Source organism: Rutilus rutilus, assembly GCF_951802725.1.
Source record: "Rutilus rutilus genome assembly, chromosome: 10".
Taxonomy (NCBI): Eukaryota; Metazoa; Chordata; class Actinopteri; order Cypriniformes; family Leuciscidae; genus Rutilus; species Rutilus rutilus.
The window spans coordinates 34343990-34357252 of NC_140215.1; the positions used below are offsets into that span (position 1 = coordinate 34343990).

The 13263-nt window shown below is 36.9% G+C and overlaps 1 protein-coding gene across 2 annotated transcripts in view; it reads right to left on the reverse strand.

The window, feature by feature from the left end:
* Positions 1 to 610: 610 nt before the first annotated feature.
* hnrnpa3 (heterogeneous nuclear ribonucleoprotein A3) overlaps positions 611 to 13263 on the reverse strand; it is a 13341-nt gene continuing 688 nt past the window's right edge. The window contains exons 2-11 of one of the 2 annotated variants that reach the window (XM_084421098.1): positions 12595 to 12717; positions 10674 to 10820; positions 8519 to 8729; positions 6044 to 6133; positions 5848 to 5928; positions 5685 to 5741; positions 4134 to 4268; positions 3206 to 3352; positions 3052 to 3122; positions 611 to 751 (exon numbers count right to left, since the gene is read on the reverse strand). In XM_084421098.1, the coding sequence (XP_084277224.1) occupies positions 3070 to 3122; positions 3206 to 3352; positions 4134 to 4268; positions 5685 to 5741; positions 5848 to 5928; positions 6044 to 6133; positions 8519 to 8729; positions 10674 to 10820; positions 12595 to 12717 (1044 nt within the window). In that variant the 3' untranslated portion in view covers positions 611 to 751; positions 3052 to 3069. Of the gene's footprint in view, positions 752 to 1056; positions 1651 to 3051; positions 3123 to 3205; positions 3353 to 4133; positions 4269 to 5684; positions 5742 to 5847; positions 5929 to 6043; positions 6134 to 8518; positions 8730 to 10673; positions 10821 to 12594; positions 12718 to 13263 lie in introns of those variants that run through there. The other variant, XM_084421097.1, reaches the window with a different exon arrangement.

Consider the following 13263-nt stretch of genomic DNA (forward strand, 5'->3'; position numbering starts at 1 on the left):
GTTCATGGAAGTTCCTGTCAAGTGACGGAGATTCCTGTAGGCGAATGAATATTCAGCGAAAATGTCCTCATCAGTGAATGAATCTCATAAAAACAAGCCGGGTCACATTCCACCCCGAACTCAATACCCTGAAAGCTGCCAGTCTGACATTTCTTAAGATTATTAATTCTTTAAATTCATTTTTAATTAGATTTACAGCGCAGCGGTCACTTTCAAACCGGGCAGATTTCTCTTGGGCATCACAGTGAATCCCCGACACAAACTTCAAGCTGTTGTGAAATCTGTGTGGGTACATGTTTCACCAGTAGAAAAAACTCCCATTGGTGTGGATTCCTACTGACATGACTGGATTTCGCCCACGAAAATCCACCGAACAATTGTAAATGTGGCTGCACCTTAATATTTACTTCTATTATACAACTAAAATTACCAAACAAAAAAAAGAATCAGCTTAAGTTAATGGCAACGCACAATAAAAACATATTTTTTTGGCTTCATTTTCTTTATTCAGAATATAATTTGATATATATGATATAAAATCTTCTTTCAATTTGTGAGGTGAAATAAGACCCCAGGTTTGTGAGATTCATTTCAGTTTGCCGAATGTGGTTTCCGAATCTCTCGGTGCGACTACGAGAGCATCTCTTTATCAAATCACCATATATCTTGCACGTATTAATCTTACCCATCCAGAACCGTCGCTGAAAAGACTTTCAGCCACTTACTGTAGACCGGGCGCTGCCTTTCCCATCTGTAAATTAAGCAGAAGAGTTACTCTTACCTTCCTCGTCTTCTGTCTGCCTCAAACCCTCATCCTCACGCTAGCCTTGGCTGTCCGCTAGCCTTGGCTGTCCGCTAGCCTTGGCTCTCCGCTAGCATTGGCTCTCCGCTAGCCCTCCTCCTGTCCAAAACAGACGCTAGACACACTGGTCCAGTGGAGGCTGTCCTGTTGTCAGTTCGTCTGTCTCGGCCTGAAGGCCTTTCTACTCTCATACACAACAACATCACGCGCTCAGGACAGCTGCACTCGCTTTCAGACTCAATGACGCACTAAACTTCATTATTACTAGAGCACAACTTTATTTCAACTGGTTTCTTTTTTCAATTGTCAAAATAGTTAAACAATCTAGACTTGGGTCTTTACAGGTTTGACACGTTACATGCCCCTCAGATCTGATAAAGTCTACTCTGTTTATCATTCAGAGATAAACAACATGTACTGTATGCTCACAATATATAAAAATACACGTTACACTGTCTTCAAATCAAAAAATTAAAAGCCCTCCAAATAATATACTCAAGGCCACAACATATTGCATACTCACAACATATCATTTTGAACTACTCTGACTACAGTGTTTGATAACATAATATTGTTTTCCACTCTCAAAAACGCTACAAAAAAAAAAAAGAAAAAAGAAAAAACATTCACAAAGGATTGAGGGTGAGAGAAAAGCACAAAGAAAATCCGAGCGGGTGAAATGCAGCAGTAAGGAATGTACAGTACATACACTAACTAACACACGCTACTCTCGCGCGGCCAACGTTAAACACACACCGCTGCGGAAAGAGCTATAACTGGCAGATCTTGGCCCTCAGTAATCTTTCCTCTCATCTCTCCTCATCACCATCTAACTCTGGATCTGAAGCCTGTTGAACACACACACGGTAAAACATCACAAGTCATCATCCTGTGTTACACTTCTGTGGAGTCTGTGGCTGCGTCCGAATATGCCTGCTTTCATACTGTATAGTAGGCTAAACAACAGTCTGGATTCAGCCGACGGAATCACGGAATCCACTCATTAAAACGGAATGTCCTGTGTGACACGGAATGTCACGGAATTTGAATAAATAAAAAGGTCAGTGCATTTAAATCAGATCGCCATATAAACTAGTGTCTGTGAATATTAAACCACAAAAACACTATTTAAATATGAGTCCTGCATATTCTGCGTGTCTAATTTGAACACACACACACTGAAGCACGCTGTGTTTTCACACTATATGAATGCATGAACTTCATCTCCAGAGTCACTTCACGAGCATTTTACCGTTTCATTTGAGAACAACTATCGTCATATAAACACACAGAGACTCAAAGGTATTTCCAGCAACCCGTCAAAATAAAAGTTTGTGCAGGAATATATTACTGCGGTACAGTAGAATTTAGCTACGTCTCAAAGTATTAATAATACTAAAAACAACAACAACAAATGAATACAACAAATTTTCTTCCATTTTTTTATTTTAACAGTAAAGCTCTGTTGTGCAGCACTTTCTTGGACAAAAAAAAGTGTTTAATTGCATATGATTTAAAGATAAATTGTTTCATGCCGTAATTTGAAAATAATTATAAATATTATTAAATAAATGATAATAATAATAAATGTTGTTGTTTTTATGAATTCAGTTAATTAGATCTGCTTTTAGATTATTAAAAAGTAATTAAACCATTAAAATGGAATCCAGAAATCTTAAAACAGAAAACACAGAATTTGTTAAAAATAAAACTGAAATTGAGATAAATAAAAAAAAACGTATTTAATAGGACACTAAAATTGTAACTTTTGTTAAACTTTTAATAAATTGTTGTTAAATTGTATAAGTTTCATGATTTAAATTAATTAGACATACTTTTTGATTACTAAAATTTTATTTAAACATTAAAATTGAGTCAAAAAAAAAAAAACGGCATTCAGAAAAATATCAAATGGAATTTGTGAAAAACTAAAAATGATTTCATAGGGTCTTAAATCTGCCAACAGAGTAGTATGTTCGAAAACTATTTGAAAACCAGTAGTGAAAAGTGCCTGAATGATCTTATGAACACTTCAGAATCTCATCTGGACACTGGAGAGGATTTGAGAATGGAGGTCACATGATAATGACAGATGAAGTACGTCCGAATTTAATTCATACTACACACATTCATACTAGTATGTAAAACATACTTTTTTTTGACAGCCGTGAAGTAAGTTTCAAACCGGATGTAGCACCTACTATACAGTATGTGATTCGGGACGCAGCGTGTGTCGGCGCTGAACTTACCACAGATAAGCTGATGTGTTAATATCTCCTGGAGTTATACCCGCCGCCTCCTCCACCAGAGCCATATCCACCTGAGCACAGCAGTGCAGAGGGTCAGGCCAAAACACGGTGAGATAGATATATATATATATATACATATCTATACGCTATTTACCTCCGTAAGGTCCTGAGTTCCTTCCTCCGAAGTTATTTCCCTTCATGGGGCCGTAGTTGGACTGCTGTCCTCCGTAATTCCCGAAATCATTGTAGTTTCCTCCTCCTCCTCCTCCTCCTCCACCACTACTACCGCCACCAAAGTTACCTGTGATGAAGGTGCAACAGCACAACTAATCTGAATAAGCCACAGTGAAGATCTTTTCAGTGCACATTCATTATTCTACTATATACATGTGTTATATATACTATATACAAGAGTGTTGTGTATTTTTTAATTATTCAGAAAAGATGCATTAAATCGATCAAAAGCGACAGTAAAGACTTGCATTACATTATGACAAAAAAAATTGTTTGGCATAAATGCTGTAAACTTCCTGTTCATCAAAAGAAACACGAAAACATAAAGCAGGACAACTGATAGTAAAACATTTACTAACACTGATAATAATCATAAATGTTTCTTGAGCACCAGATCATCATATAAAAGAGATTTCTGAAGGATCATGTGACACTGAAGACTAGAGTAATGATGCTGACAATTCAGCTTTGATCACAGGAATAAATTACATTTTAACAGTATAACAAAAAAAAAAAAGTTATTTTAAATTGTAATAAATTTCACAATATTACTGTTTTTACAGCATTTTTGACGCAGCCTTTGAGAGCAAACGAGACATCAAAAACATTAAAAATCTTACTGACTACAAACATTAGAACGGTAGTGTATTTTTTATCATTTGTTTCAATTAAATGATTCGTCAGTCCATGTCATCACAAAAAAAGCTCATCTTTAGAATCAGAATATAACATGTTGCTCCGCCTCTAAAACGACTCCCATTGTAGGATGACATCACCGAGCCCTCTTGTTTAGCCCCTCCCCCCCAGCCACCTGTCAAGTGTTCGTCTTAGCTTTAACGATAACGTACCTCCAAAATTTCTGCCATCATTGTAGTTGTCATATCCTCCAAATCCTCCTCCGCCTTGGTTACCGTATCCAGGACCTCCGCCGTACCCCCCGCGACCCCCTCCACCGCCAGCACCTCCTCCATAGTTATTATTCCCTGCCGTCGCAAACACAGCACACACCGGCACTTCAGTGATCATCCTCTCAGTCTGGCTCTCGGGGAAGGTGACTGACTGGTTGATTGGGATAAGTTAGCACTTCATTTGGATTGTGACTTCATTTGTACCACTTCCTTGTTTTTTTATCACTTCATAAAATATATGAAGAGTTCAGATGCAAAAGTGGAGTATGGAGTATTTTCCATAAGATCATCTCTCAATGCAAATCAAACCAGCTATTAGGCTAACTGAAATAAAACCATGCCAATCTCTAGGTATGGTGAATGCTATGTGATGATGTGGGGATATTTTAATTCCAAAGGCCAAGGGAACTTTATCAGGATGCATAGTATCCTGGATCCATGAAGTAACTGGCACTTAAAAATAAAAATCTGCCTGCCTCTATGGGAATTTAACATAGGGGTGCCCAGACTTATGCACCCTGTATTTTAAGGAAGAACATTTATTTATTTACGATACATTATTCATTCACAAAGAAAATTGGAGTCCTTAAAGGTTGGATTTTTCCTAATTTTTTTAATTAAGGCATTAAGTTCAATTTCCAAAAGATGATTTTTTTATTCCTCTTTTTAGTCAACTTTAGCATGGGTGTCTAAACTTATGCATAGCACTGTATATACACATTACAGCTTGAATACAAGTTTTAAAACAGTGCTATACATTATAATTAAGTAAATTAAACTTATCACCGTGAAATGCATCTACTCAGGCGATAACGGCAAAAAGAAAGAGAAACATGGGCATCATTCTTATATAACCAAATTTGGTTCTGTTCAATTGTATTAAATTTTTCTTCTCACAAAACGAAATTAATTTCAAACACAAATTCGATAAGAACAGTGTGGAAATGTTCAGCAACACTAACACAACAGCGAAGCTAATGTTTTATGTTAGTTTAAGCTCAAACTAACCAAAGTAAAACCTTTAACATTTCAATGATTACATTAAACTAACTGAATCAAAGGCTCTCGTTATATAACTCAACATGCATGTTGTATCCGGTCGGGGGCGGGGCTCGAGTAGACGATATCATCGGATAATACGTTTTTTAAGGCGATTATTGATCAAATATTTGTATTGATATGAAAATAGCCCAGGTGTTTCTAGTTTTCTAGCGTATAAATACACCAATGTTTTCCTTCACTGTGTTTTGTCAGTTGTTGTTGTTGCTGGATTTGCTCCACGTCTGTGTTCCTGTTTTTTGGTCATGTTCATATTTCGTGTTTTTGTTTCATTTAAATGACCTTTTTGTTTAGCTCTTTTCACTTATTAAAACCCTTGCACTTTGAGCCACTAGCTTCAGCCTGGCCTTTCCCTGTTTGTTACAACACGTTTTATCAGAGAGTCAGATTGTTTGCTTATTGATCATGCGAGTGTCATGATACTGTCCCCACCAAATCCGTTGTATCCATCTCCTCCGTATCCACCCCGGCCTCCTCCTCCGTACCCTCCTGTAAAAGATACAGGGTTCAGTGTGTTTAGTGTTAGTCACACCTGAGGTCGTGCTCTACACACTCGCACACAGGATCAGATGTACAGTATCACATGTCATCTCACCTCTGCCAAAGTTGTCACCTCCGAAGTTTCCTCCTCTGTTCATGAAGTTATCCCCACCTCCACCCCCACCGCCACCGCGATCTGAGGACGCATCCGGCACAGCACGTTATATATGATTAACAATAACCACGTGCAATGTTTGGAATATTACAGTAACAATTTATCATGAACCTTTCAAAATGTCTATCCTACTTACATCTCTGATTGGATCCAGATTGCATCTCCTGCTTTGGAAGGGCTTTTCTTACTTCACAGTTATGAGAGTTGATTGTGTGATATTTTTGTGCTGATGAAAAGGGAAAAAAAATCATTTTTAAAAAGGCAAAACAGAGATCTGTTTGCTCAGCTACTGTATAAAACCTGTAAGAACGGGTATTTCTTGACGTAACATGGGTAGTTGACACAGCATGTTTGTGAACTTTTATACAGTTATGGCCAAAGTTATCGACGTACAAGTTCGATTAAACACTCAAAATATGAAGACAATATTTTAGGCTTTTTAAATAATTTAAATATGAAGAAAGAACAAAACACTAAACTTGGTTAAGGTATTTATCTGACGAAATTATGTGCCAAAAAAAAAAACTATTTTAGCATGCAAGACAACAACAACAAATGAAACACAGAATAAAGATCACAGGGAAAAGCTTACATCGACTATAACATCATCAGTTATATTTAGCTGATTCTCTCGTTTTTGCATGTGTTCATAATTACGGTAACACTTTAGAATAAGGTCTCATTTTATAACATTAGTTAATGTCAAGTCAAGTCAAGTATATTTGTATAGCGCTTTTCACAATACAGATTGTATCAAAGCAGCTTCACAGTATTAAATTAAAATAATACAACAAGGTTTGTTTCTAGTGGAATTTATTGATTGATAAAATCAAATTAAATATCCCCAGAATATCCCCAACTGAGCAAGCCAAAGGCAACAGTGGCAAGGAACCGAAAAACTCCATCAAGTGACCTAATGGTGTCCTAAAACTCTATCAGGTGACCCAATGGAGAAAAAAAAAACCTTGGGAGAACCCAGGCTCAGTCGGGGGCCAGTTCTCCTCTGGCGTTTATTAACTAGAGGCCGGATTGTAATTTGAACTGTAAGATTAAAAATATTATATGAATGCCTGGCTGAAGAGATGCGTCTTTAATCTAGTTTTAAACTGGGAGAGCGAGTCTGAGCAACGAACACTATCAGGAAGACTATTCCAGAGTTTTGGAGCTAAATGTGAAAATGCTCTCCCTCCTTTGGTGGTTCTGGATATCCTAGGTATGACCAAAAGCCTTGAATTTAGTGATCTTAAAGAGCGCGATGGATTATAGGGCGATAGAAGATCGGTTAAATAGACTGGAGCTAAGCCGTTTAGGGCTTTATAAGTCAGTAGCAATACCTTGTAATTAATACGGAACTTTATAGGTAACCAATGCAGTGATGATAAAATCGGTGTTATATGATCATATTTTCTTGATCTAGTAAGAACTCTAGCGGCGGCATTTTGGACTAACTGTAGCTTGTTTATTGAGGATGCAGGACAACCAGCTAATAAGGCATTACAGTAATCTAGTCTCGAGGTCATGAATGCATGAACTAACTTTTCTGCATCAGAAACTGATAGCATATTACGTAGCTTAGCAATGTTTCTAAGGTGGAAAAAGGCTGTTTTTGTAACATACGAAATGTGATTTTCTAAAGACAGGTTGCAGTCCAGTATAACACCCAGGTCTTTTACTGTAGAGGATAAAGTAACAGGACATCCTACGATGTTAAAGTTGTATTGCGAGAGGTTTTGTGGGCGGTTTTTTGAGCCGATGATTAGTACCTCTGTCTTGTCTGGATTTAATAAAAGAAAATTACGCGTCATCCAATCTTTTATATCTTTAACACACTCTGTCAATTTGGATAATTTAGCGTTTTCATCTGGCCGTGATGAAATATATTTAGTTAGTTAATGTATTAACTAACATGAACTAACAATGAGCAATACACTTGTTACAGTACTTATTTAATCTTTGTTAATAAAAATACAGTTCATTGTCATTCATGTTAGATCATGGTGTATTAACTAATGCTAACAAATACAACTTTTGATTTTAATAATGCATTAGTAAATACTGAAATTAACATTAATAAATGCTGCAGAAGTGCAGTTCATTATTAGTTCATGCTAACTAATGAAACCTTATTGTTAAGTGTTTCCATAATTTCTTTTTATGACAGCCTGGCCAAAAATTGTGTCACAAGTAACACAATTATCTCCAAGTACAACTAGAGCTTACAAAATCTTTAACACATTTTTAATAATATTTGAATAAAGAGTGATCCGCACATCACTTTTGGCCACTACTGTACATCAACATGAAGATTTTAGCTAAAAATACATTGAATTTTTAGGGAACATGTTTATTTTAGTGTATTATTGAGTTTTAATTTTAACCACTTTTTTTGCAATCACTTAAATAGTATTTTGCAAAAATTGTAATAAGTACAAATAGTCCATGTAATATATCAATCAATGGCAGTTCATATAAGCTGCATAATTAAAAAACAAGCAGCACAATGCTGTTTTAATAGTTTTAGATGCACTAATTTACCCATAAACTATTGATTCTGTCAGTCAGTCAGTGTGTGACTAGCAGATGAAAGTAAATGATTTCCATCTAAACTCACCAACAATTTTATCCACAGTATCATGATCATCGAAGGTGACGAAGCAGAATCCTCTCTTTTTCCCAGTCGAACGCTCCTCCATTATGTCGATGGTCTCGATCTTCCCGAACGGCTCAAAGTACTCCCGGATGTGATACTCCTCTGTGTCTTCCTTGATTCCCCCCACAAAGATCTTCTTCACTGTCAGATGGGCTCCGGGTCTATTAGAGTCCTGCATAATCAAAGTACATTCATTTATAGTAGAATCGTGATTTCTGAAGGATCATGTGACACCGAAGACTGGAGTAATCGCTGATGTAAATTCAGCTTTGCATCACAGAAATAAATTATATTTTGAAGTATATTCAAATAGAAAACCATTATTTTAAATTGTAATAATATTTCACAATATTACTGTTTTTTTCAGTATGTTTGATCAAATAAATGCAGCCTTGATGAGCAGAAGAGACTTCTGACCGGTACCGTTCGTGTTCATCTTAATTAAAGATATCTTAAAGGGGTCATATGATGCTTTTTAATGTTTTTCTTTTCCTTTAGTGTGTAATGTATCTGTTACTGCATATATGAGATCTGTCAAGTTACAAAGCTCATAGTCTCCCACAAAGGGATTTATTCTAACATAAACACTGATCCAGACCTGCCTAAAACCCTCGATCCAAGTCCAGATTTACCAAACCTCTGCAAACGTCCACGTCACAATGTGAAATATTAGCTGTGTGTTTACAGGTGCTTCAGAAGCTGAAGCTCACCATCATTGTAAGGGGCGTCACATTTCTGATACGCTTGAGAAGTCTGGCCAATCACAACGCACTGAGTCTACTGGCCAATCTCAACGCTCTGAGTCAACTGGCCAATCAGAGCACTCTGAGCTGTTCAGGAGGAGGGGCTTTGTATAAATCAGAGTGTTTCAGACAGACTGAGAATAGAGGTGCTGCAATAATGGAGTGTGTGAGAAATAATGTGCTTTTTTTAATGTAAACCCTAACGCTCAAATTGATCTTCAATTCAGACTTTCTTTCTCAGAATTCTAATACTTTGTCAAATTAATTTGAATGGACAAAATAAAAAAAATAAACTTTTGAGAGTAATTAAAACTCAAAAAAGCCTCAAAAAACCATAAAGAAACAAAATATAATGCGTTGAGATTTTTTACAGTGCAATTCAGACTTTCTTTCTCAGAGCTGTGAGTTTCTGGCTTTATTTCTGGTAATTCAGAGTTTATTTCTTGCGATTTTGAGTCAACATCTTGTAATTCTGAATTTTGAGTTCAACTCGTAACTGCGAGAAATAAAATCTGAACTGTGAAATATAAACTCACAATTCTGAGGAAAAAAAGTCAGAATTGCAGGATACTAACTCAAAATCACTAGAGATTAACTCAGAAACTTAGAAATAAAGTCAGAATTGTATTCGAAACTCACAATTCTGAGAAAGAAAGTCTAAATTGCAAGACATTAACTCATAATTGAGAGAAATTATATACTCCATGTGCAGCTCAATGTATTAAAGGGGTGGTATAATGCCCTTTTCACAAGATGTAAAATAAGTCTTTGATCTCCCCAGAGTGTGTATGTAAAGTTTCAGCTCAAAATACCCCACAGATAATTTGTTATAGATATATAGATATAGATATATGTTAAAGTTGTCACTTTTTAAGGGTGAGCAAAAACGCACCGTTTTGCCTGTCCCTTTAAATGCAAATGAGCTGATGCTCCCGGCACAGGGGGCGGAGCTTCAGGAGCTTGTCTCCTTTTACCTCACACAGACTTGCACTGAAAATGTCAATGTTTATGTTCAAACCGGAGTCAGACAATAATGGAGAGACTCAAGAAGAAGTGACAACATGTAGAAGCAACAGGACATTTCTGAATGGTTAGTTGATGAATTTATGTAGCTTATGTGTAGTTATCTTCTAGTCATTGATTAGCATATTCTGTCATGATAATCTATAAATCACATTCCCAGGGGTGGGGTTTATGTAAATTTTAGGGTTGGTGATGTCACTAACCCGGGAGGAATGTGGTGTAGTCCCTACCAGTCGTTTGTTGTAGTCCTTAAAAAACGATTTCTTTAAAAGCAAATATCTCCCTTTGCTTTGAAAAGTGAAAAAAGTGAAATCATAATCAACCACACCTTTAAGTGAATGTAACCGTACCTCTCGGGAAACGGCCCGTTTGGGCTCAACGACACGACCGTCCACTTTGTGTGGCCGAGCTGCCATTGCAGCGTCAACCTCCACGCCACAGGAGTACGTCACGAAGCCAAAACCTCGCGAGCGCTTGTTTGCTGGATCTCTCATTACCTGAGGAAAAATAAATTCAATGATAATATACATCAATATCAGTGGTTTTGTTGCTGTTATTATTAGTGGTATTTCTATAAACTCCTTTTTGCGCAGACAGGCCGACATGACAATTACGTCACGGCGTTCGCTGGAGGCAAAACAAAGGAAAAACCGGAGGCGGCCGATGCAAACCAGCATAGATTCGGCTACATAAGGAGATTAACATGTCATCTTGTTGTGTTGTTGGGTGCAAGAATCGACGGAGTACAGGCTCCAATTAAAAAATGTTATCGCATAATGTTTTCTAAACTATTGTTAATCAATAGTATTATTAATTGTGAATCATCTGTGATTGTATACATTGTTGTGATTGATTGTGACTAGGCTTTTTGAAGAACCTGGTAAGAAAGAATAATCAAATACATAAAGTTGAAAAATGTATTTGCTGTATCTGGAATTTTTTATTTCTAGAAAATATTCACATCTTTAAAATTGCACTGTAATGTCACTCTTGGTCGCCTTCTGGCCTTGGCGCTGACAAGGCAGAACTTCGGTCATACCACACAAGTACAACCAGCACATAGTTATAGACATCTAAAGATTTATATGCCCTCAGTTTCTCTATCAGGTGTAGGTGTAGAAGTCAGGCCACTCAACCGGAGGAATAATCCTGTCAGATCGTCCATCATTGAGTGAGTGAGTGTGTACGGATCGGCCAATCTGGTTCCGTCAGTTAAAATTAACTTTTTTAAATAACAATTGTGGTCCTGGACAGTGAGTGACCTTACACATTAAGATAAAATCGGATTTTCTCCAGTCATAGTTAAAAATCAAGCTAACAAAACTTGCTAACTAGCGCTAGTGAAGCGGCCAGGGGAATCGCTCTGCCACCACCTAAGCTCCGCCCAAAAAAACGTCACATGTTTACTAACTATATGCATTAACAACTCATACACGGAACTGTTGAATGCTTGATTCTGATTGGCTGACAGACATTCTAAGTTGTTGATTCATTAAGCAGGTTAGTAGATTAATTAAGAGGTTTGTATGCGTGAATATCAGCATGACTCGTTTTCAATAATTCAATGGTCCATTGTTAATAATTTTTTTTTTTTTTTTTTTTTTTTAAACACTGTGTAGGCACCATACGTTACAGAAGCTATGGTTCAATCCACCTATTTTTATGCAAATTTCTGAATATTGCATATATGTGCATGCAAAAAAATTTATTGAGGCAGATATTTGTTTTATTTGATAAGAAGATATAGACATAAACTGTGATGGAAATGCATTTGCAGAATAAATCTGTCGATGTGCAAAAAAAAGTCATGTGACTGACTGCCTCAACAAATCATGTGATCAGAAAAATGGTGGAGAGAGAGAGAGAGAGAGAGAGAAAACCTCATTTTTGACAAAGAAGTGACTTGACTAATCATGCTTGATGGAAAACAAGTCATTTATGATGGAGGATAAAAGAGCCACAGTGGTTTTCCTCGATTGTTGCAACTTCCATTTTTATAACAGATATTTTGCACCAATTTCCCAACTTTTTCAACTTTGGATGGAAACATAGCTAGTGATAGTGTGAGATGGTATTATGGTAATTCAGTGAATGATTACTATATTCATATACCATGGTATGATACTCCAAGATGCTTCTGAGATGAACCTGGTACTTTTTTTTTTCTTCTTCATTTTTTGTAATTGAAAAAATTGGGATTGCATCTGCTGCAGACACATGTCAAAGTGAACGCATTTAGTCACTAAAGCGAAACTGAAAACGGCCACTCACCACACAGTCTGTGAGTTTGCCCCATTGCTCAAAGTGAGCTCGTAAACTGTCCTCTGTGGTCTCGAAACTCAGTCCACCAATAAACAGCTTCCTGAGCTGCTCCGGCTCCTTACTGACTCGACCCTGTTCACATAAAACACACAGTTACATATCAGACTTTTTATCTTCAACCTTTGCCTTTTTACAAATACACATCAATATACAGATACAACTGGCCCTTTATGATGCATAATGCTGTAAAGCTATTAAATTAATTGTTTAAAGCTGATAATGACATGTGTTCACTGAATGTGTGGGTGTTTCTGCTGGTGAATATGAAGAGCATGCACTGCATCAGGCCATACTTTTGGCATATTACGTGAAGGCTAATTTAATATTCATTAGAATGAGTGAGATAAGCCCACCAATGCCTCCTAATTGGCTGAAAGAGTGACGTTGAAAGGTGGGCTCTTGTCAGTTAGACAATGAACTTATCTTACTAAGGCTTGATTCATGAATATTAATTAGAGCACGTGATTGGATGATCCAAAAGACCACCTCGCAACGTCACCGTAACCTTGTTAATATTCATTAGATAACCCTACGCCTACCCTACACCATAGTAAGATTGGTATTTTGGCCGGTGGCAGAAGGTTTCAATGGCATTACATCTAGGAATAGAGTGGCTAT